The sequence below is a fragment of the Rhinoderma darwinii genome, chromosome 6, assembly GCF_050947455.1.
Source record: "Rhinoderma darwinii isolate aRhiDar2 chromosome 6, aRhiDar2.hap1, whole genome shotgun sequence".
Classification (NCBI taxonomy): Eukaryota; Metazoa; Chordata; class Amphibia; order Anura; family Rhinodermatidae; genus Rhinoderma; species Rhinoderma darwinii.
In genome coordinates this window covers 48,891,696-48,914,885 of record NC_134692.1, presented here as the reverse complement: position 1 = coordinate 48,914,885, position 23,190 = coordinate 48,891,696, and the positions used below count along the sequence as shown (strand labels likewise).

Here is a 23,190-nt window from a genome sequence, read left to right as displayed (position 1 = left end):
CGATGCGGATTTAGGCCTCATGCACACGACCGTATCCGCAAATACTGACCGTAAATACGGTTCCGTATTGCTTTATAGTCATCAGCAAAGTACCCATTTCTGCTGAATGGTATCCGCAAATACGGTCCGTAGTGCATCCGTATATACGGATCCGCAAAAAAGAGGCCTGGTTGATGGGAAATCCCCTTTGTGTTGCTTAGCAACACTTCTGTATTTGCGGATGGCTATCCGTATTTGTGGACGCACCTCCGTAGCCATCCGCAATTTTGGAATTCCCACATAGACTTCTATGGAGTCCGTGCCGCAATTGCAGACCAAGAACGGACATGCTCCATAATTCCCGGCACATTTCTGTGGCACGGACACTTATCTGTAGCGATACGGGAAGGTGTCCGCGTTCAAGTGAATGGGTCAGTTTTTGCAGACCGCAATTACGGCCCGCAAAACTGAGATTTTTTACGGTCGTGTGCATGGGGCCTTACCATTGACAATAGGAAGCGCAATTCCAGCGGATTATGCCGCAAAATCAGCATCAGAAATCCATGAAAATTCCAGTACATGCACATACCCTACCATATTCATTTTTGGGTACCTTTTTGCTTCGTAGCTGACTGCGTAGATCCACCAGTTGATGAATTTTGTATTCCAACTCTGAAATCTGAGCCTGAAGCCAGGTCCAGCGACTCCCAACATTTGCTCGTCCTGAAAACCAGTTCCACTCAGAAGTACTGTGAATAAAAACAATCAATTTGATAACTACGACAATAAATGAGTTCTTAAGTCTGGCGCTAATATCTAGCCATCCGTCTTTTTAGTCTGTAACAAGAGTCACAGATTTCTTGATATACTATTCCACCATTTTTTTAATTTTCTCTTACCCTAAATTCTGAATAAACAGATTGTGGGTACGTCCACACATAGCGAAAACACTGCAAAATTTCTATCTGAATTCCGCAGCGTTTTCGCAAAATAAATGGACATGCTGCAGATTGAAAATCCGCACTGCAGGTCAAGTCTTGCACGTGTTTTCTGCTGGGTTTTTTCCCACAGCTGCTTGCTTGCTGCTACTGTAATAAGTTGTGGAATTTCCGCATGGAAAATCCAGACAAAAATACTGAAGTGTTTACGCTGTGGACGTACCATAAGAATGAAGGGCAGCAGGGCTAGTTAAAAGAGTTGTCCAGGATAGAAAAAACATGGCTGCTTTCTTGAAAAACCAGCACCACACACGTCCAAAGTGTTTGTGTGGTATTGCATCTCAGTCCCATCCTTTTCAATGGAGCTGCACTGCAATACCAGACATGACCCATGCACATGTGTGGCGCTATTTCTGGAAGAATGCAGCTATGATTTTTCTAATCCTGGACAACTCCTTCAAGTGCTTCATAGTTTTTTCCATCACAGTGGTTCTCCCGTCCACCGACTCTGAATGAAATTGTATTGCAGGTTCACTCTGCCAACAGAAAGACAGCTGTCATGCACCATCAAGATCCAGCAGTGATGGTCACCATACCCGAATTTCAGGGACTCCAATATGGCCCTTGACTCCATGCAATGGCTGTACATTACATTTAATGTCCCCGCCCGCTGATTGCAGCAGACATGCCCACACAATGGTAGTCACTTTTTATTATAGTCTACAAGAGACATGGAGTGAGCGCGCTCAGCTTTTTCCATATCTCCCATTATAATAGAGGGCTATTGCACATATGTTGCCACCTCTCTGCTGCAAGCAAAGGACAAAAGATCCTTGTTCTCTGTATCATTGGGGTCCCATTAGATCTTATCAATATGCCATAAATGTGCATAATGGGACTAAACGTTTAGTGTTGCTGCTGATGCCCACACCCAAAAAAATAAATAAAATAAATAAAAAATACATGGTGGTGTGGTCTAGTTACCAATCAAAATTTCTAATTTCACTATAAAATGTTGATTAGATAATGCAGTCAAACATACGCTTAGTTACGTGGGCAATGTCTCCATAGCCTTTGTTTCTATTCAGCTCCCGAAAGCCACCACAGGAAAGGTGATCATTTTATGATCGCTGGGGTTCACACCGATCGTGAGAGGTGGTCGAGCATGCGCACGCTGCTCCAATCAATGTCTATGAGAATGACGGAAACAGCCGGGCTCTCTACTCGGCTGTTTCCATCATGCCTTCAGACAATGAATGCGTGCATGCTCGACTGCCGCTCGATTCAATGTCCTCCTCACTGTGGTTGAGCAGTAAGGGGGATCTGGGGGTTCGGGACCCCGTTCTCACGATTGGCAGGGGTCCCAGCGGTAGGAACTCCAGTGATCATAAAATGATCTCCTATCCTATGCATAGGTGATTATTTATGATTTTAGGAATACTCCTTTAATGCAAGATATTAGCCAATCATATCATAGCGTCTACACCATTTGTTATACACTTACACAACTACCTGTGATTTGCGGTGAAATCTTGTGATTATTGCAACGTGGTCAGAATTTTCTCCATGATCACATGGTCACTAGCATTTTTCTTCCACCGATCAGCCTAGCCCGTACATTAGTGCAGTAAAAAGTAGGCAGTCATGTTGACCAGACAACATAACTTGCAAGAGCCAACTGAATAATGGGAACTTTCTAGAACTGGGGGATAAAATTGTCAAAATCTCGAGCAAAGAGGAAATAACCCACAGGGAAAACACAATATAGTCTCTGCATTGGTTTCCATGGCACAGCAGTTTACTCCGTTAACCCACTGCCGGGAATAAAAGCATTGAGAACATTTAATATGACCTCTGAGGCCAATTAAATCACTGAAAAGGTTTACACGCATCCATGTGAATGACACATCACCAATATAACGATGTTCTTTTTACAACTTTTCATGTCAGTGATCACTATGACAGAATATATATGGGATGATTTACTCCCTACTGTAAATTATAATATTATTATTAGTCGTCCTATGACCGTATAAAAGTACAGGGCCGCTAGATAGGGAGCTTCCTGTCCATTATATAAAATGTCCTCAATCTTTTCAATAAGACAAAAACGTTTTCAGCATCTGAAGTGTGTATTATGATCATCTGCAGCTGCTGAAAAACATCTTTTTATAGCGAGAGGGGACACAACACCTCAGTCAATTATTGGTTAGCACAGGAGAAGGAACTGCCTGCAAAAACAATCTGTGACAGATCTCTTCTGCAGCATTGATTTAGAACAAATCATTATAGTCAGTGTCGGACCTCAGATTGTGATGATTATGCAAATATTATTTTCTGACATGTCAACAGAAATGTTTTATTGTAGTGTATGCACTATTAGGGAATATATACATCATAGACAGGGATCTCCCACCCGTGGTCACTCTTGGGGTTGTGCCACTTATGCGGTCACACATGTCACATTACCGGTCACTACTGAAGAGGTCACTACTAGCCCTGAGGGACTAGGCAAGTAGTAAGCCCCGATCCTACACTTGGTGCCTACGGAAAAGCAACTGCACAGGTTGCAGGTACATCCCCTAGGTTATTGATGAAGCAATGTTATTTAGGAACCTTACACCTACACTACCGTTCAAAAGTTTAGGGTCACTTAGAAATTTCCTTATTTTTGAAAGAAAAGCACAGTTTTTTTCAATGAAGATTACATTAAATTAATCAGACATACACTCTATACATTGTTAATGTGGTAAATGACTATTCTAGCTGCAAACGTCTGTTTTTTAATGCAATATCTACATAGGTGTATAGAGGCCCATTTCCAGCAACCATCACTCCAGTGTTCTAATGGTACATTGTGTTTGCTAACTGTGTTAGAAGGCTAATGGATGATTAGAAAACACTTGAAAACCCTTGTGCAATTATGTTAGCACCGCTGTAAACAGTTTTGCTGTTTAGAGGAGCTATAAAACTGACCTTCCTTTGAGCTAGTTGAGAATCTGGAGCATATCATTTGTGGGTTCGATAAAATTCTCTCCAAATGGCTATAAAAAGAGAGTTTTCATGTGAAACGCGACAGTCTATTCTTGTTCTTAGAAATGAAGGCTATTCCATGCGAGAAATTACCAAGAAACTGAAGATTTCCTACAACGGTGTGTACTACTCCCTTCAGAGGACAGCACAAACAGGCTCTAACCAGAGTAGAAAGAGAAGTGTGAGGCCCCGCTGCACAACTGAGCAACAAGACAAGTACATTAGAGTCTCTAGTTTGAGAAATAGACGCCTCACAGGTCCTCAACTGGCAGCTTCATTAAATAGTACACGCAAAACGCCAGTGTCAACGTCTACAGTGAAGAGGCGACTCCGGGATGCTGGCCTTCAGGGCAGAGTAAAAGAAAATTGTATCTTTTTTGGAGGCGCTGCTGTGTGGTATAAATGATGTGGAACGGAGTCCCGAGATATTAATAAGTTCAGTTTATTGAAAGTGGCTACGCGTTTCGACGATGGACAATCGTCTTCATCAGGCCTTCATCATGGAAAACACAAAATTGTCTGGGGGACCCCAAAATTTTGAACGGTAGTGTATGCCTTTTGCATACTGTATGTCAAGCTTTTAGCCGCTGGCGGGAGAAAAAAAGCAACGGGTTCTTTCTTCCCTCGGTTTCATCTCTGACCTCCCATTGAAATCAATGGGAGGCAGAGAAAGCGTTTTTCGCCCGCGGCGCTCAATAGCTGCAGCCGAAAAACGCAGCAAAAAATGCCACAAAAACCGCAGCAAGAAAGTGCAGGCAGTTGAAAATCTGCTTCAAAATTCCTTGCCTGTATAAAAACTCTGTGTGTACAGGGCCTAAGGCTGGCCCTGGTTGAACTTCACATACTTTCTCAGAAATGCTGTCCAATTTCTTTATCTGTGGGTGAAATTTCTAAATCTCACTGCAAAGGGTTTAACACATTATAACAGGATTCAAAGCCTCCTACTGAGTGACCCAGCAGAACATTACATAGGAGACATTTTCTCTGAACACTAGGCCTCTGAGGCAGCTCAGGCATGCAGGAAGCGGTTTGCTTTTTAGATTCTGCTTTGCAAAGTGAACTTTTGTTTAGTAAACCGGGACTATATACAGGCTGCAACTTGCCGTCAGTTAATTATACGCAGTGCAGGCCACCTAGTAGTGATCCCATTGAAGCTAGACACAGAGTCATACAAGACGGGGTATACAACATTTTCAGAAAAGATGACGTTTATTCTGTCAAAACCCACCCCCATAATTGCTCGACAAGAAATCCAGGAGTTAACGTTTCCTTTCGACTTTACTCAGAAAGCATATCAGTATTGGCCAGCTGTCCTCGAGTTGCTTTATACAGCAGGATTAAATAGTGCCAGGAGAAAGTGATCAGGTGGTGAGACTTGTACACAAAGCATTCGAATTAGGATACTGCCAAAGAAGCAGATTCACAAGGAGCCGAGAGTGGTGTACGGAGCTCATGGCGAACCCTGCAGTCACTAACATGATAAATCTCTGATCCCATGTTAACATCCGACTGTACATTCAGATCACCATAAACACATAGTAAGACCTCATGCACACGAACGTAAAAACGGCCGTAATTACGGGCCCATAGACTTCTATTGCCCATGGGTACCTTCCCGTTTGCTTACGGGAAGGTGTCCGGGCCGTTGAAAAATATAAAACATGTCCTATTTCAGGCCGTAATTACGGCACGGGCAGGCCCATAGGAGTCTATGGGGCTCCCGCAATTATGGGTGGCTACGTGTGTGCACCCGTAATTATGGGAGCGCTGCTAGGCAACGTCAGGAGATAGTCACTGTCCAGGGTGCTGAAAGAGTTAAACGATCAGTGTGGGGACCTCTGTCCCACACTGATCGTTTAACTCTTTCAGCACCCTAGACAGTGACTAGAAGGGGCTGCACTGATCGGCAGTAACTCTTTCAGCACCCTGGACAGGGAGTACCATTCGCGGCGCTCACAATATAGATGTCTAAAGTTACTTCAAAAACCTGTAACAAAAAAAAGTTAACACTTATCCAGAACTCCCTGCTTCTTCTTCCAGTCCGGCCTCCTGGGATAACGTTTCAGCCCATGTGACCGCTGCAGCCAATCACAGGCTGCAGCTGTCACATGGACTGCCGCGTTATCCAGGGAGGTCGGACTGGATGTCAAAAGTGGGACGCGTCACCAAGACAACGGCCAGGGGACGTATGAACTTCGTTTACTTACAATCGCTGCGTTTCGCTGCGGAAGCTCTGTCCAGCACTGATAGAGAGAAGGGGCTGCCGATTAGTGCAGAGAAAACGGGTCCGTAAATACGGGTGGGATACTGGTGACAACGGACCCGTATTTACAACAGTATTTACGGAAGGAAAAAAATACGTTTGTGTGCATGGGGCCTAAGGCTAAAATCACACTGCCGTTATGCCCTTCCAACTGAGGTTCTGTCACTATTGATGGCAAGAAAATAGCAGCATGCAGCGATATTCTGATCGTTAATACTGCGGAACTCAGATGTACCTTATGATAAGTCAACGGGGTCCTTCTGGCAAAGTTAGGAGCCGTTGTAGGATGAATTTGGCAAAGCCTCATGGCTTCTGTTATAAACGGAAGACATGACGTCAATGTAAACAGAGCCGAACACTTGTTATCTGCATTAAAAGGTGCCCTTGCCAAATCACAATAAAATTTTCTTAATTAAAAATCCTGACTAGTGACATATGACAAATAAATTACAAAATTTAATTCTTGCAAATCCAAACCACTGATCTGTATCTTGCCTGACAAAATATAGATAAACAGATAATATATATTAGTGAAGCTGTTCGAAATTCAGTTCAATGTGACAGGATCTTATTAATTTCGGTCCCTTTTGAATGATACAATAATATAAAGGTGTTCCCCAATAATGTATAATAGGGTAACAAATTGCGAGCATATGAAGAACTCACATTGCCATAGAGAAGGGCTAAACAACAGTGGATCCAAGGAAGTAGCGCGAAGCGTAGACAGTGTAGAGCTACAGCTGGACAAAACTGCTCACACCGAAATCAGACCTCGCAGCCGCTCCATCCCTCCGCAGACCCGCTGTTAAATTTTTACCAGTGTATATATTATTACAAACTGTCCACAGTCTATGTACTCACACTTTGTAATCGTATTTTACGTTAGTGCGGAACACCTTTTCCCCAAGGGCATTCAATTTCAGGATTGCCATGGAGATCTGGTCAAAACATAACCAACATAATATTATATCTGGGCACATCAGAGGACATGCACTATGTCTAAAAGAAAGAAAATGTCCTCATTATAGAAAACAGGGCAATGCTAAAGAGGACCAGTCACCTCTCCGGACATGTCTGTTTTAGTAAAAACTTGTTTTCCCTGTGAAATAAGAATGCTTTGCTTAGAAATTCTAAATTTACCATAATTCAGTTATTCCTCTCGGGAATTTATTTGAATAATGAATTGACAATTGGGCCTTATCTTCCTGTTGTCAATACTGTGTGTCCCTACACAGTCTTTTGGACTGTTGACCAAGTCATAGTCTATGCAAAAGTCTATACGAGTTCGTAGCACCAGGGTACCTGAAATAGTCCAGATGGTGGCAGGGGCTCTGGCACGGCTGGTAGTAGGTGCAACAGGTTGCGCCAGATGTGGCGGTTGACAGCAGGAGCAGTAGGTTGCGCCAGACGTGGCGGATGACAACGAGTGCAGTAGGTTGCGCCAGACGTGGCGGATGACAACCGGTGAAGTAGGTTGCGCCAGATGTGTCGGATGACAGCAGGTACAGTAGGACATGACTCCAAATACTAACAGGCTCAGGAACGAGGACACAGCATGGGATACAGGTAGCAGGGCACGGGTAACAACGGGAACAGGATAACACTAAGGGACAATTTGCAAGACTGACATGGGAATACGAACAACGCTCAGGCAATAAGCAAAAGGGGCAGGGCCCTTCTTATAGTCCAGGGTGATCATGGGCTAGTTAATGATTTCCATGTGCGCGCTGGCGCTTTAAGGCCGGGCACGAGCATGGGAGCGCAACCCTACAAGACACAGCAGACCAGAGCGGAAGTGAGCGCTGGCGTCTCCTGGGGAGGAGATGCGGGTCAGCACTCACAGATCCCTGTCTTCGGCCGCCGGGGGTGGTGAGTAATCTTGGCGGTCCGCGGCTATAGACGCTACACAGTGTCAGCCATTTTTACAAGTGGAATAACAACACTTACATTATGTACTAACCACGCCATGCTCCTGCGTTTTTACTTTACCCCAGCCACCTCTGCAATAGAGTCCGTGGTGGTGAGGTGGAGATGACGCTCGATGTGTGCGCAATACGCACGGTCGCCCAGTCTGTGTACTCGGCCAATCAGCCGATCTGAGCACTTGGTTGGTCGATCAATTAATAAGTATGGTCTTCCAGACAATGAGAGACCTGAGAGCTTTATTTGAATCTCTCAGGTGCACATGTCTGTGCCAGTTATTAGTTTAGGCTGACTGGTTCTATTCGGAGATATTTTATGTCGTACTTCTGCTGGATATGGACCTTGGCTTGTTACCTGCTTCTGGATTCTACCCTAATCTGCCTGTAAACCTGTTGCTGACCTCCGGATTCTTTGACTACCCTATTCCTGTCATTCTGGGACTTGTTCTACTATGGCTGGATATTGACTTTGGCTTTCTCCTGACTTGCTACTGTCTCACTCCCTGTTTTGTGTCCACCTGCCTGTCCACTGTTATTGTTGTGGTTCCATCTGTGACCACTAGTAGCTCTTGCTTGCTCTGCTGGTTGGCGATTACTTTGCAAGCGCAACCTAGGGCCTCCTAGCAGTGAAGGCTAGTCCCCTGTACAGGGGTTAAAGGGTGAAGACCTAGGCGTCCCTTAGTCTCTGCTAACCAGAATGGCCGGCACAAAGATAGTGTACAGGATGCTTCCATCTGTGACTTCCCACTGTCTACAGCTGTGGTCCCCAACCTTTTGGACCTTGTGGGCCACATTAAACTTGGAGTGATGGTCGCGAGCCACATTTTAAACATGGAGAAACATGTGGTGGAAGTGAAGAAAGTGGTACAAGTGGTATTGCATGTTTTAAGCGGTACATACAGAAGAAAATATGTATTATACCATCCGAATTGGCATGGTTCTGAGGTTACGATATGTCTTCAATTTAGTTCATTTGGAAATCTTATTGTAGCCAAATTATATGGTCAGAACTCAGGTGGGGATACCCCGTTAAGTGCCCATGCGCACAGCAGAGTCCATTAAGGAGCCATACAGCCTCCATGCATTGGTGTGTAGGCGCTGTATAGAAGGAGATTTTCCCCCCTACTACTTCTCATGCAACCAGAGGAGTTACTTGCAGCATCAACTGCAGCTAAATAATGAAAAGCAGTTTTTAAAAGCAAACTGAAAATGCCTGGGAGGTTGTGAGTTGTCTTCATCTAAAGTGTGTTTTGGGATTGAGATTCAGGGAGTTTAGAAGGGGGTTACTTGTATTTATACATTTATTTGATTTTACTTGTATAAATTGCTCCGTTTAAAGTTATCCGTGCTATCTCCAATAGAACCAACGTGGCCCATGATTGACAATGCGTTCCAGTGTGCATCTTGTGCAATGTATGCAGTTCTTGAACAGCCATTAGAAGGTGCATACTGCTGTTCCGCCCAGATCCTGGATCTAAATTAGCAACTTGCAACACATAGATCCATTGTAAGGGTATGTTCACACGAGCTCATTACGTCCGTAATTGACGGACGTATTTCGGCCGCAAGTACCGGACCGAACACAGTGCAGGGAGCCGGGCTCCTAGCATCATACTTATGTACGACGCTAGGAGTCCCTGCCTCGCTGCCGTACAACTGTCCCGTACTGAAAACATGATTACAGTACAGGACAGTTGTCCGGCAGCGAGGCAGGTACTCCTAGCGTCGTACATAACTATGATGCTAGGAGCCCGGCTCCCTGCACTGTGTTCGGTCCGGTACTTGCGGCCGAAATACGTCCGTCAATTACGGACGTAATGACCTCGTGTGAACATACCCTTAACATAAAAGAGAGCAGGCACTCGCTGGGGCAGATGAGGTAGCTGCAGTGTTTTTAGCATAAAAAATACCTTTTTCGTAATTCCTTGGTGCTGCTAATCTGTCTTGCTGGGAAAGGGGTTTTGAGCAGAATCAGTCTCCTTTCCCCTCTGGCAGGTGAGGATATATAGTCCCGTAAGGCTGGGTTCACACGACCATGTTACGACCGTAATGGACGGAACGTATTTCGGCCGGTAGTCCCGGACCGAACACAGTGCAGGGAGCCGGGCTCCTAGCATCATAGTTATGTACAATGCTAGGAGTCCCTGCCCCTCCGCGGAACTACTGTCCCGTACTGAAAACATGATTACAGTACAGGACAGTTGTCCTGCAGCGAGGCAGGGACTCCTAGCGTCGTACATAACTATGATGCTAGGAGCCCGGCTCCCTGCACTGTGTTCGGTCCGGGACTTCCGGCCGAAATACGTTCCATCCATTACGGACAAAACATGGTCGTGTGAACCCAGCCTAATACTTCCCCTGTAGAAGGAGTCTCCTCAGTTATATTGCCATGCAACTGCAGAGGCTTTGCTACTTCCCTGACAAGCAGGTAAGATATTTCTATTGGCTGCTCTGCAGTGATCACTATGCAGAGACCTGGCTGTGGTCAAAGTGACTGAGCATGTCTGTCCTCCAGCACTCAGCTCATTATGTGGACGTGCACATTGCCATACTTTGAACACCAGGTGGCGCCATACTATGTAAGTAAATGTCATAACTTTTCATCAGATCATTTTTTAACAGCATGTTAATGGCAAACATTCTTCACTTTTCATGATCTATACAATGAATATGATATTTAATAGTAGGATAACCCCTTTAAGATGTCATTGCTAGAGTCAGAGGGTGCAGACCATTGATGTACAGTAATTGCATAAGTCATATGGATTTCTATGTATTTTATCTTGCATTTGCGCACATTTTGGGCTTGTTCATAACAAAAGTATTAAAACGTGATTAGACATCACACAGCCCTTAACTTTGCAACTGCAGGTATAGATTAAACCAGCCACGTCTCTGCACAGTGAGAGGGAAGGGAGGGTGAAGGTTTTCTCAGTGTTTATCGCCAGGCAGAGCAGATTGAGGGAGAGGAGAAGCCAGTACATAAAGACACACTGTGTGTGTGACAGGCTGACAGAAATGTTAGTCCCATCAGAGCTAATATGGCTGATAAGAAGTAGCATCTTATTGTGTTAGAAACAGAGTGCAGGAGGAGTCTGGACATAAATGGCTGAGCAACATTTCAAGGCCGTACACATTTACCACCTATAAGGATTCACAATCATTTCTGGCTGGCGTTACACTTCACTGTAATGTAACTTGTAACACAATTGTGGGCTTCAAGCACTTACCAGTCCTGAGTATTTTTAGGCTTTTCCTCCCAGTCCTCATCAGAGCTGCTTTCTGTTACATCAGAGTCCAAATCCTGCCGAATGCAACCTATAATCCCCGCAGAAAACTTCCGGATAGCATTGGACCGAGTGGCCCTAAGTTGAAAGTCAATGCAGGCACTTTTGCTCAGTCCTACTACTGCATCTGGATTTGTGTTTACTCCTGTACTTGAATGACTAGCAGAGTTATTGTGCACATTGAGGTTCTCAATCTTGTGTCTCACTAAGCTGCTTATCTGTTGCCTACAATGATCCACCGCATATTTTCCCAAGAGCAACTTCAAATGCTTCCTGGCTCTCTGCGCACGATTTAAAAGTTCCTGTTGCCGATTTAGACATTTCAGATGTAATAACTTTGCCTCAGTTTCCTTATTTGCAGCTTTTTGTAGTTTAGCTTCCATAGGTGATAGACACCTCAAGTCAGGTAAATTACAATTACTAGCAAATGGGATAGCAAGACTTTCTCCATCTATTCTTCCATTCAGCCTATGTACGCCTTCATCCTCAGTCACAGATATGTCCCATAGTTTGGTTACATCAGCTAGAACTTTGCTGACGGTACCTGGAAAAAGTTCTCTCTTAACTTTTCTTTCAGTAAGCAATGGATGAGCATCATGTACCCGCTCTCTATATGAATCTTCCTCTGTCTTCAATGGGTATTTACTATTATCCTGCACATTCATATTAGAACTCGTTGTCAATACAAAAACCGTATGGTAATGTTCTGAAGAAAGTGATTCATCTTGCTGCAAGCCGGTGAGACATAGGGCAGTATCAGAATATTCTACATTTGAGCTGCTGGATTTGGAACCGGTCATGGAATTATCCACGCATACATTTAGATCTGCACTCAAGCTCTTTATACCAAGATAAGGTGAGAAATTAACTCCAGTTTCTTGTGTTACCGTATCTGTAAGTGCCGGGGTCATCTTTCCTTGTAGATGCAGTATATTTTAGTTGCTCTATGAAATAAAACAACAAGAACAGCTTATGAGAAGATGCCACTCCAACCGAACCGAATGCTCGGAACCCATTATTAACTTCTGAACTAGTTCCAAAAATATTCTACGCAGTATACACATGTAGACATAGTTTATTATTAACAGCATGGTTAGATAAACATCACCGAAATGTTTCCTTCAAAATCACTGGGGTAACAAAAGTGTGACAACCGCTCTGATAAAAGGTAAGGTCAGTGATTTACTGACGAAAGACACAGTCATGAAACAGAACATCATTGTTAAAGGGGTTCTCCAGGATTAATAAATAACTTTTGCACTTTTGTCCTGGAAATTTGTAATTTCCATTTATTTGTAATTTGGTCCCAGACTTGGGATTTCAGAGGTTGCAGCTATATGGTCCACAGAGAATCATTTATGGATGTGCTAATGATTGCAGAGAACGGATAGACAGTACTTTATAGACACTGAATAGGTCCATACAACCGCAATCCCGGACATCCTGGTCATTGGACTGAATTACACCTTCAAAGTGTTTTCTGAAATAATTATTTTTGCTTGCACTGTACATTTGTAATTCACTTAGTGTCTCGCTGTGCTGTCATTCATAGGGTGATCTCGCGAGATCACGCTGTGCAGCTATTAAGTCCCACAGAAACTTTACCGAAGTGTCGGGAGTGTGAATAGACATCACGTCCTGGCTGGAGGTGATGTCTATTCACTCTCAACACAAGACACTTCAGTAAAGTTAATGTGGGTGTATGTGACAGACACACTGTGCTGAGTACAAATGGACATGAATGGAGAGAAGTGTATGACGCTGATTGGTCACTGATTGGTCAGCATCATACACTTCTCTTCACAACACCCACTTGGTCAAAAGTTAAAAAACGCCCAGTTGGGCATTAATAAAGTAATTAGCATAAATCTAAAATTGCTCATAACTTGGTCAAAAATTATCGTTTTTCAAAATAAAAAATACTGTTGTTATCTACATTACATTATGTAGGATTATAAATGTGGTGACAGAGCCTCTTTAAGGAAAAGGTATCTGTGCCAGGACCTCAGAACAGTGAAGGCCTGTGGCAGAAAACTGACCAGAAGGCAGAGGGACACACTGTGTGTCAGGGCGTAGGGAAAAGAACAGCAACAGCGTGGAGATGGGCAGCAGACACAGTGGGAGGAACTTATAAACTTTTGTACGTAAAGTCGCAAGTGCATCAAAAGACACAATTTGCAGGAAAAATTTGAAAGTTTTGAAGCATTTACGTTGCTGACTCCACTTTTCTGAGGACTCCACAAGCTGGCGTAAATTATAGAGGTACAATAGCTGTCCGTGGTCAATAGAATTAAATGGGTCCATAATTGCGGTCTGCAATTATGGACGTGTGCATGGGGCCTTATGGACTAAAAAGTAGAAGACATAGGGAGGAACTACAGCCTGCAAAGACTCATGGGAAATGGCGTTTGAGACTGATATGAAACGCCCTACAATAGCAGCTTGACGATGTAAACAAACGGCACGAGATGGGGACATAAATAGTCTCCTATTGTATGTTGCCCTATAGAAATGACTTTTGCAGTCTTTTTTTTCCATATCCCAGCCATTTTTCGCTTTTTTCGTATGAGGGCTTGTTTGGAAAACATTTCTTTGTGGGGTGGAATGGGAAAAAAACATTGATTCCTCCATTGTTTTTTGGGTTTTGCTTTTACTGCGTTCACTGTGCGGTAAAAATGACATGTTAACATTATTCTGCGGGTCAGTTACATAGTACGGTTGAAAAAAGACATGTCCATCAAGTTCAACCAAGGGATGAGAAAAAAGGGAAGGGAAAAATTTCTACACATAGGAGCCGATATTTTTTTGTTCTAGGAAATTATCTAACCCTTTTTTAAAGCCATCTACTGTCCCTGCTGTGACGGCTCCTGCGGTGACTATTCCATAGATTCACAGTTCTCACAGTAAAGAAGCCTTGTTGACTCTGGAGATTGAACCTTTTTTCTCCAGACGGAGGGAGTGCCCACTTGTTTTTTGAGGGGGTTTTACATGGAACAGGATTTCACCATATTTTTTGTATGCGCCATTCATATATTTATATAAGTTAATCATGTCCCCCCTTAGTCGTCTTTTTTCAAGGCTAAATAGGTTTAATTCTTTTAATCTTTCCTCATAACTTAGATTCTCCATGCCCCTTATTAGCTTCGTTGCTCTTCTTTGTATTTTTTCCAACTCCAGGGTATCCTTCCTATGAACTGGAGCCCAGAACTGAACTGCATATTCTAGATGAGGCCTCACTAATGCTTTGTAAAGTGGTAATATTACATCCCTGTCCCACGAGTCAATGAAGGTCAAAACGATTACGGCGATACCAAAGGTTTATGGTTGTTTTTATTATGTTTTACTGCTGTTACAGGAATGGGACGTCGGAGGGGGCTGCCCCCTCATAATAACGGCTTCGATGCCGCCATCGCTTTTGACCACAGCATCTAAGTGGTTAAACGTCTGTCCATAAATATACAGACAGGCTACAAAAGTCGGGTGTTTTTTTTCTGCCATTCGTATTGTCCACCAAAAAAAAAAATCCGTCGGTGTCTCTGTCCTGATATTTTTTATTTTAGACAAGTTTTTTTAGACCAGACACTCAGGGTTTTTTTTAAGCCAAAGCCAGGAGTGGATCCAAAAGGAATGAAAAGATATAAAGATCACCTTTCTTTTGTGTCCACTTCTGTGTTTAACTCAAAAAAACTGAGCAAAAAACTGCATCAAAACTGTGTGTGATCCTGGCCTTAAGTTCACACTGAACAAATAGGTGAAATTTGGGTCGGCCGCATTATGTGCAGTGCACTCAGGGCTCAGTTTGTGCTCGGCAATCAGTGTACTCCTCCAGGTCCTGCTCAGCGGCAGCAGCAGCCTTGTTTGTCTGCCGCCGCTAGCAAGCACGATGTAGTAGCTTTAACTCTTTAGTGAACAGCCTATTTTGAGCCTTAATGAAGGAGCGATTTTTTTCAGTTTTTTGATCATCGTATTTCAAAAGCGTTCCATAACCAACCGTGTGAGTGCTTGTCTTTTGCGGGACAAGCTGTATTTTTTAATAGCACTATATAATTTATTGATACATTTTTATGAACTTTTTTGGAGGGGGTAATGGAACAAAAACAGAAATGTTGCCATACTTTTAAGTGTCCTACATTTACACCTTCTATTCCGCGGGTCATTACGATTACAGCGATACCAAATTTATATTGTTTTTTTATGTTTTATTATACTTGTTTTTGTGTCGCCAGATTCTACAAGCCGACGTAGCTATATAAAGGGATTATTTTTTTCAAGACAAATTATAGTTATTTGTACCATTTTGGGTAGAGACGACGTTTTTATCACTTTTTATTGCATTTTTTGAAAGGCAGGATATACAGAAAACAGCAATTCTGGCATGGTATTTTAATTTTATGGCGTTCACCGTGCAAGTTAAATAACATAATAGTTTTATAGTTCCGATCATCACGGACGCGGCGATACCAATTAAGTTTTTCATTTATTTTTTTACTTGAGATTTTTCATTTCTATATTAGTAACTTTATTAAACTATTTTTTTTTACTTATCTTTTTAGTCCCACTATGAGACTTTACTATGACATAATCTGATCGCTTTGATAATACAATGTAATACTTCTGTACTGCAGTGTATTATGCTGTCAGAGTAAAACTGACAGCTATTCTATTAGGAAGGGCCTAATAGGTATACACTAAAGGCAGACCTGGGGGCCTTTGTTAGGACCCCAACTGCTATCACATCTTGGGGGTGCTGATGGGGTGACAGAGGGAGCCCTCTCCCTCTGAAACAAGTTAGATGCCGTGTTCGCTAAACAGGTGGGATTGGAGGTAACGCCAATCCCACCCGTTACAGCAGGAGCCCAGCTGTCTTCAGACAGACTGATAAGTACACTAGCTTTAGGTGTCCCGTGCTCAGACCGTCCTCCTCTTGTGTTTGCCAGCGCCCTTGTAGCCTCCTTTCCCTGCACATCCAGTCCGTCTCCACATCCTTCAGCAGGCCACAGTACAGGCCCCAGCAGGTTGGTCTGGGAGTGGAGGAGCCGTCAGAGCAATGTGTGACTGGAGAAAGTGGTGTGTAGTCTGTCACAGGACATGGCATGTATTGAAGTTTTTCTCCTGGCCTGGGTTACCGTAACAGCACAAACATCGAGAAGCTGTATAGGTGGGGGGGAGGTATGAGTGGCTGCGGTGAGGGGCCAACAGTTTTTCTACATGCAAATAAGTTTTCTTTACATATTTCTATATAGTGCAGCCTGTACTGCATCTACATCTATATACTTATGTATGCTGATCCTTTTACATATATATATATATATATATATATATATACACACACACCCAAATACTGTTCCGGCCTCTATATACTGCATCCTGTGTGTATACAGAAGCAGGGTGCAGTTTATGGCTATATACAAAGGCAGGATCAGTATATAGATATACAAGGAGCCAGAAGCATTACCTAGATGACTGGAGTAATTTTGGAGTCAGAATTAATTTTTGGGGTCTGATGAAGGGCTCTAGGGGGGCATCGTGATTTAGATTGGGGCATTATTGAATGTGGCCATATAAAGAGGCAGGGAATATGTCTGTAAAAATTTCGTCGATCTATGATTTTTGCCTCAGGTTGGCAACCCTGCTGCTTGCTCAGAGCTCTGGTTATGCGCTGGGTGAAGAGAGGGATGTGATATAAGCCATAAATTACTACTCTATTGCCTGGTGACAAAGACATACAGAATTTACTGCTGGAGGCTAGACCTGTCAGTATGCCCAACAATGTTTAAGAATTATATTAACCTAGAGACCAGGAGTTTAATGCTGTCAAACTTAGAGCCCAACAGGATCAAAAAGTACTGATGGAAGTTGCCAAATATAGGGGATCCGGTAATCCGTTCTGGTGGATGAGGCGGCTGCCATAATTGTCTATGGTGGTAGAACATCTTTAATGGGGTCTCTTTGGTGAAAATGATCCAGCTCCTGCAGGCTTTTTCTGAGATAAGGGACACTGTATGGAAATTTTAGCGGATGTTAATAGTCAGTAAGGATGTGGACATCAATATGGATCTGACCCGTGGGAGTACACCAGGATTGTTTTCATTGGGACCAAAAAGATGGGACAGTAGGGATACCAAAAAATGATTTCACCTTTGGAGAACACGCCAAATAGGCTTTTATTTATCCCTTCTGAAGGTCTTCTTTCAAAATGATCATTTTATGTAACGCAGAATTAATGTTTGTGTCAGACATAACATATTTAATTTTGTCTTGTTTGTAATCCTTTATCTAAAGCCAAAATATTAAATTTTTCTCTTTTTTTTTCAAAAACTAAAAATTTATTAGAGAAAAAATAAATATGTTGGAGTAGAGAAAGGTTTGACAGCTTTCTAAAGATAGATCTGTCCGATTATAAACTTTGTGTATTTGTTCAATTACTAAAGGAAACCACTTAAAGGGGTTTTCTACTCTCGGACAACTGATGACCTATCCACCGGATCACATTAATTTTGAAGTTTTTTTTCAGGGACAATTTTAGGGCAATGTTCCTAGAAAACCGCATTGATGATACCACACACACAATAACACATTTTTTTACGAGCAGTTTGAGCTCCCGTGCACATGTAATTTCTGCAAATTTTACGTCTGGATTTGCATACAGAAAAATCTGCAGCGTATTACAGTAATAACACAGTGGATGGGAATTTAAAAACCTCATCCATACGCTGCAAATCATCCCAGGAAGCAGGCAGTACAGACACCAGCCCTGATAGGAGTGGAAATTACCTGGTCTGTGAATAGGATTTCATAAAAGACCATTCCTTACAGCAGGGGTGGAGAACATCCCGGATCATTTGGTCCGGCTCAGCTCAGTCAGCGGCGGTTTGAGTGTGTGCCGATCCAAGAGTGGATCAGTCCGGTCAACTGACCTGAGTCAGTGATGTGAGGTAATGTGACCGAACTGGTCCACTCCCGGGTTGGCGCAGTCCAGTCATCTGACCTCTCGTCAGTGATGTGAGGTCAGGTGACTGGACTGGTCCACTCCTGTCTCAGCACGCCCCGACCTCACTCTGACCACCACTGCCATTTCCTTCTTGGCTCCGTCCACGAACGAAGCCAAGTATGGCAGCGGTGGTCTGAGTGAGATCGGTGCGTGCCGGCCCAAGAGTGGACCAGTCCGGTCACCTGACCTGAGTCAGTGACGTGAGGTCAGGTGATCGGACTGGTCCACTCCCGGGCCGACACAGTCCAGTTTCGTCACAGTACGCCGCAACCTCACTCTAACCACCGCTGCCGCCGTGTCATTCCCTCCTTGGCTCCGTCCGTGCACCCTACTTACTCAAAGTGAGGTCCAAGTGACTTAAAGTTTTTTTTTTTTCATCAAGGACATTTATGATATATCCACAGGATATAATCCAAAAAATACAATATTTGAAGCAGCACAAATCCCGTTATCAGGAGCGGTGTCACGCTGTAAAATCAGACAAACCCAGTCTGACGTAATGTAATCTTCAGAAAAAGCGTGGTGAACAGCAGCACACGTCTCCCAAGTTTCAATCAATAAGTTCTTTTATTGGTCAAACATCCAGTAAAAAAATGGCAAAGTTTCGACCCGTGACAAGTGGAGGCTTGAGAAAGACCCTCCACTTGTCACGGGTCGAAACGTTGCCATTTTTTTACTGGATGTTTGACCAATAAAATAACTTATTGATTAAAACTTGGGAGACGTGTGCTGCTGTTCACCACGCTTTTTCTGAATATCCACAGGATATGTCATAAATGTCCAATAGATGCGGGTCCCACCTCTGGGTCCCAGACCTATCTCTAGAACGGGGCCCCCTAAACAACGTTCTACCTCTTTGTGTTGTGCTGAAGCTTGTGATTTCCGACCATAAAGAAGGAAACAGCATAGCTCGCATAGCTACACTGTTTCTATACGTTCCATAGATCTGAATAGTAGATACAGAAACAGCGTAGCTCGCATGCTACGCTGCTTCCGTAACTGCCATTCACTACTATGAGTTACGCAAACAGCGTAGCTCAGCGAGCTACGCTGTTTTCTTCTTCATGGTCAGAAATCAGCAGGAACACAGAGCGGTAGAACGGGATTTAGGGGGCCCCGTTCTAGAGATAGGTGCGGATCCCAGATGTGGGACCCGCATCTATCTGACATTTATCCTGTGGATATGTCATAAATGTCCCTGATGGAAAAAACCCCTTTAAGTAAGTAAGTCAGAACTTACTGCTGCGATTTCTTTTCAAAACTTACCAAAGAGTTGAGTGCACTCCAGACTGACTGACGCAACATCATCAATGCCGGCTAACATCACACGCCTCACCAAAGAGAAGCAGTTCCAGCCGTCACATTAGGGGTGAGTTAATTAAATGTTTGACCAAATACAGCAGGATAATTTTTAAGTTGATCATTTTGTATGGCCTGCGAATGATGTTATAAATATCCAAATGGCCCATGGCAGAAAAAAGATTCCCCACACCTGCATTACACAGTGTAACGTCTGGCGGTTGCAGTAAATTACCACAGCGGCAAAAACATGGTATAACTGCAGCGTGTACAAGAGCCCCATGTGTCAAAATGCATCAGTTGTACATTCTTTCAATGGACAGAAAATCAATGGGGGAGATTGATCAATACCGGCGCACCATACAAGCAGTGCGCTGGTCACTCCCCTGGTGCAGCGATAGATTAATCACCTGGGAACACGCTATTTGCACGAGAATACTGCCATGTAACAAAAAAGATTGTTTATGTATGTCGTTTTTTAAATATAAGACAATGGGATAATTAAACTGTCGTCCGTTTTTTACATTGTTGTCCCAAAGAGTCCAATGTAAAAAGTGATGGTGGAAAAAATGGGCGTCATCCCATTGTGTTCAATGCAATAACTGTAATTTGGCCTCTGTTGTTTACTTATTTGTCATCCGTTCCTAAACAAAAAACAATAAAAATAATAATACACAAGTGTTACATTCTTCCACTGCAGAACCAAAAACAATTATATAAGCCTCTAAATACCCAGATTTAAAGGGAACCTGTCACATTGAATCTGCGGGCAGCATGTTATAGAGGAGGAGCTGAGCAGATTAATATTGTTTTGTGGGAAAATTTCAGTACAACTTTGTATGTTATTCTTTTAAATCCCCCCTTCCAGTGGGCTGTCCTACTCAGTGATTAACTGTTAGGACCTGTTCACACCGCATGTATTTGACGCTTACTTTGGCGCACTTTACACGCCAGAAATAGGCGTCGAAAAAGGCTTGGTTAAGCTTACCATTCAAATCAATGGGAAAACGCCCCGTTAGTACCTACAACACAGGTTTTTTTTATTACGCATTTAAAAACCGTGTTGCATAAGAAATAGCGTCAGGTCAATTGAATAAAAGGCGCCAAAAATGTGCCAAATGTTCCCATAGTCAATGAGAGCCCTAATTATGCGCCAAAAACCAAACAGAAAAAAAAGCAGAAAAAATATCTAAAATCGCCTGTATTTTTAAAACCACTTTACAAAAACACTAGCGGATTTGACCCATTTACACGTCATATTTTATGAGCACCGTGTGAACATGCCCTTAAAGGGGTTGTACCAGTTTTGACAATTATCACCTATCCACAGGACAGGTGATAATCTTCTGATCACTGGGGGCCCCATCGCTAGGACCTCCTCCGATCTCGAGAACGGGAGTCTAGAACCTCCTGTTTCTCCTCTTTGAACCCCCCTGTAGTGAGGATAAATTTGAGCGGTGGTTGAGCTTGCACCTGCCACTTCAATGTCTGCGGGACTGATGGAAACAGCCGAGCGCTGTACTTGGCTATTTCTATCATGTCCATAGAGTTTGAATGGAGTGGCGGCACGCATGCTTAAACTGCCAATTCAAAATCCTCTTCACTGCGGTTGAAAAGTACGGATGTGCAGGGGGTTCGGAACTCCCGTTCTTGTGATCGGTGGAGGTCTCAGTAGTGGTCCAGGACAATTCCTTTAACTCTGTGTGCACCCTTATGCAGGGAAAGCTGTCAATGCCCGAGTGAACCTGCCCACTTGACTCCTAAGAATGAATAAATTACAAGTTATCCTCAATCTTTTCCAACAAAACTATATCTGAATATGCTCAGCTCCTCCTCCTCCTCCTCTATAACATGTTGCTGGCAGATTAGACTGCATGCTTAATGTGACAGGTTCCCTTTAATATCATTACCAGGACAGATCTCTTTAATGTTAGCTCTTCAGCATTCCTGGCAGCAGGAGTAGCCAATAACGTTCATAGAAGTCAAGAAAAAACAATTAAAAAATATGCTGATCTTCGCCCCCCTAATATGATGTTCCATCAGGATCGGCGTTATACTTTGTGTGGCCTCCTACACTTGTCTGTAATGAAGGCGAGACTTCTAGTCATCCATACAGTCTCGGATTAGATTCTGATGAGTACATAACACAGGGATTATTCTCCATGTGTAAAATGTCCTACCATTCTTTACATTGGTCCTGATTACTTTTTAAATATAGTTGTCTTCTAGGTCTATGTAAGTTTTATTGTCTGGCTATTAAAAAATACAAACTGGCTCCTGCAGGAGTTTAACTGGCTCAAAAAAGTCTACGATTATCTTTACTCCCCTGTCAAATAGCATGTGGTTAGTGGACCAATAAACACAGCTGCGCCACAACGATCAAATGTCTCGGGATTTACGCTAGCCCCGCCCCTGCGCAATATTTACCACCTATCACATCGTTACTATTGAGTTGGACTCCTCCGATCTGCCCGTAATTGGGGAGCCCCCATGCCCCGTCTTTTTATTATTTTTTTGCCGGTTAACGACCTCAAAAGTACGTGTGTCTGAGTACGACTGAACTTCATGACGCTGCTTACCTCCTCAGTGACTGCGATATGTGGTGTTTGCCGGGTCGGCAGCTTGATTCTGTGCTAACGGGAGAGTCCGTGCCAACACCACCTTCTACTTTTAGCAGCTTCTTTTACTCAGAGAAGAGTGTGCCCAACTGCCGCCCCGGGCTTGCTAGTAAAGTAATACGAGCTACACAAGCGACCAACCAATCAACTGCCGAGCGTCAATATATCTGACCAATGAGGAGGTAGTATGCAAAAGAGTACAACAGAAACGTCAGTGGAGATCCAATCGAAGGCTGTGAAGACTCTCTTTCGTCCAATAGCGACGATGATGGGCGTGTTCACGTAACTTAGGTGAATCAATCTGGGTAGTGACGTGGGCGGGCTTCGTGAGAGGTTTTGGTGCTGGCGGGTGCAGGACACATAAGCAGCCAGTGATGTCAATATTATGAATGAGACATGTGGCGCTTACACAACGCGGCGTCATGTCCTGCAGCTCCGTGACACGGACTGACTCCTGCGTATACATAGACTTCATGTAACCACACGTGTTCCATCACCGGCTGCTTTCTGATAGATACAGGATGGAGTTTTCTGCTAATAACGATATCTTCTTTTAACATCGTCTCATCGAAACAAAGAGGGGGTTGGAAGTTGACAAATATAAAGTCAAGTTTGGCCTCATGAACAATCTGAATGATCACAAATCACAAGTATCACAAATGGAAGGAACATGAAAGGGGAAAGTATTTTTCCTGGTTCATTGACTTTGGAGAATTTATTTTAACGATAAATGACAATGACCCGGGTGCCCAGAGGAGAATAAAGTTTAAAACAGCCTGAAAACAGGAATAAATGGCACAAAATTGGGCTTCACAGCGGGCAACCAAGAATTTGATTTAAAGGGTGAAATGACTGGGCCA

At 43.4% G+C, this 23,190-nt stretch overlaps 1 protein-coding gene across 1 annotated transcript in view; it reads right to left on the bottom strand.

The window, feature by feature from the left end:
- Positions 1-22,455, bottom strand: part of KANSL1L (KAT8 regulatory NSL complex subunit 1 like) — a 55,164-nt gene extending 32,709 nt beyond the window's left edge. The window contains exons 1-3 of the mRNA XM_075829655.1: positions 22,292-22,455; positions 11,366-12,366; positions 593-728 (exon numbers count right to left, since the gene is read on the bottom strand). Coding sequence (XP_075685770.1) covers positions 593-728; positions 11,366-12,333 — 1,104 coding nt within the window. The 5' untranslated portion in view covers positions 12,334-12,366; positions 22,292-22,455. The remainder of the gene's footprint in view (positions 1-592; positions 729-11,365; positions 12,367-22,291) is intronic.
- Positions 22,456-23,190: the final 735 nt, after the last annotated feature.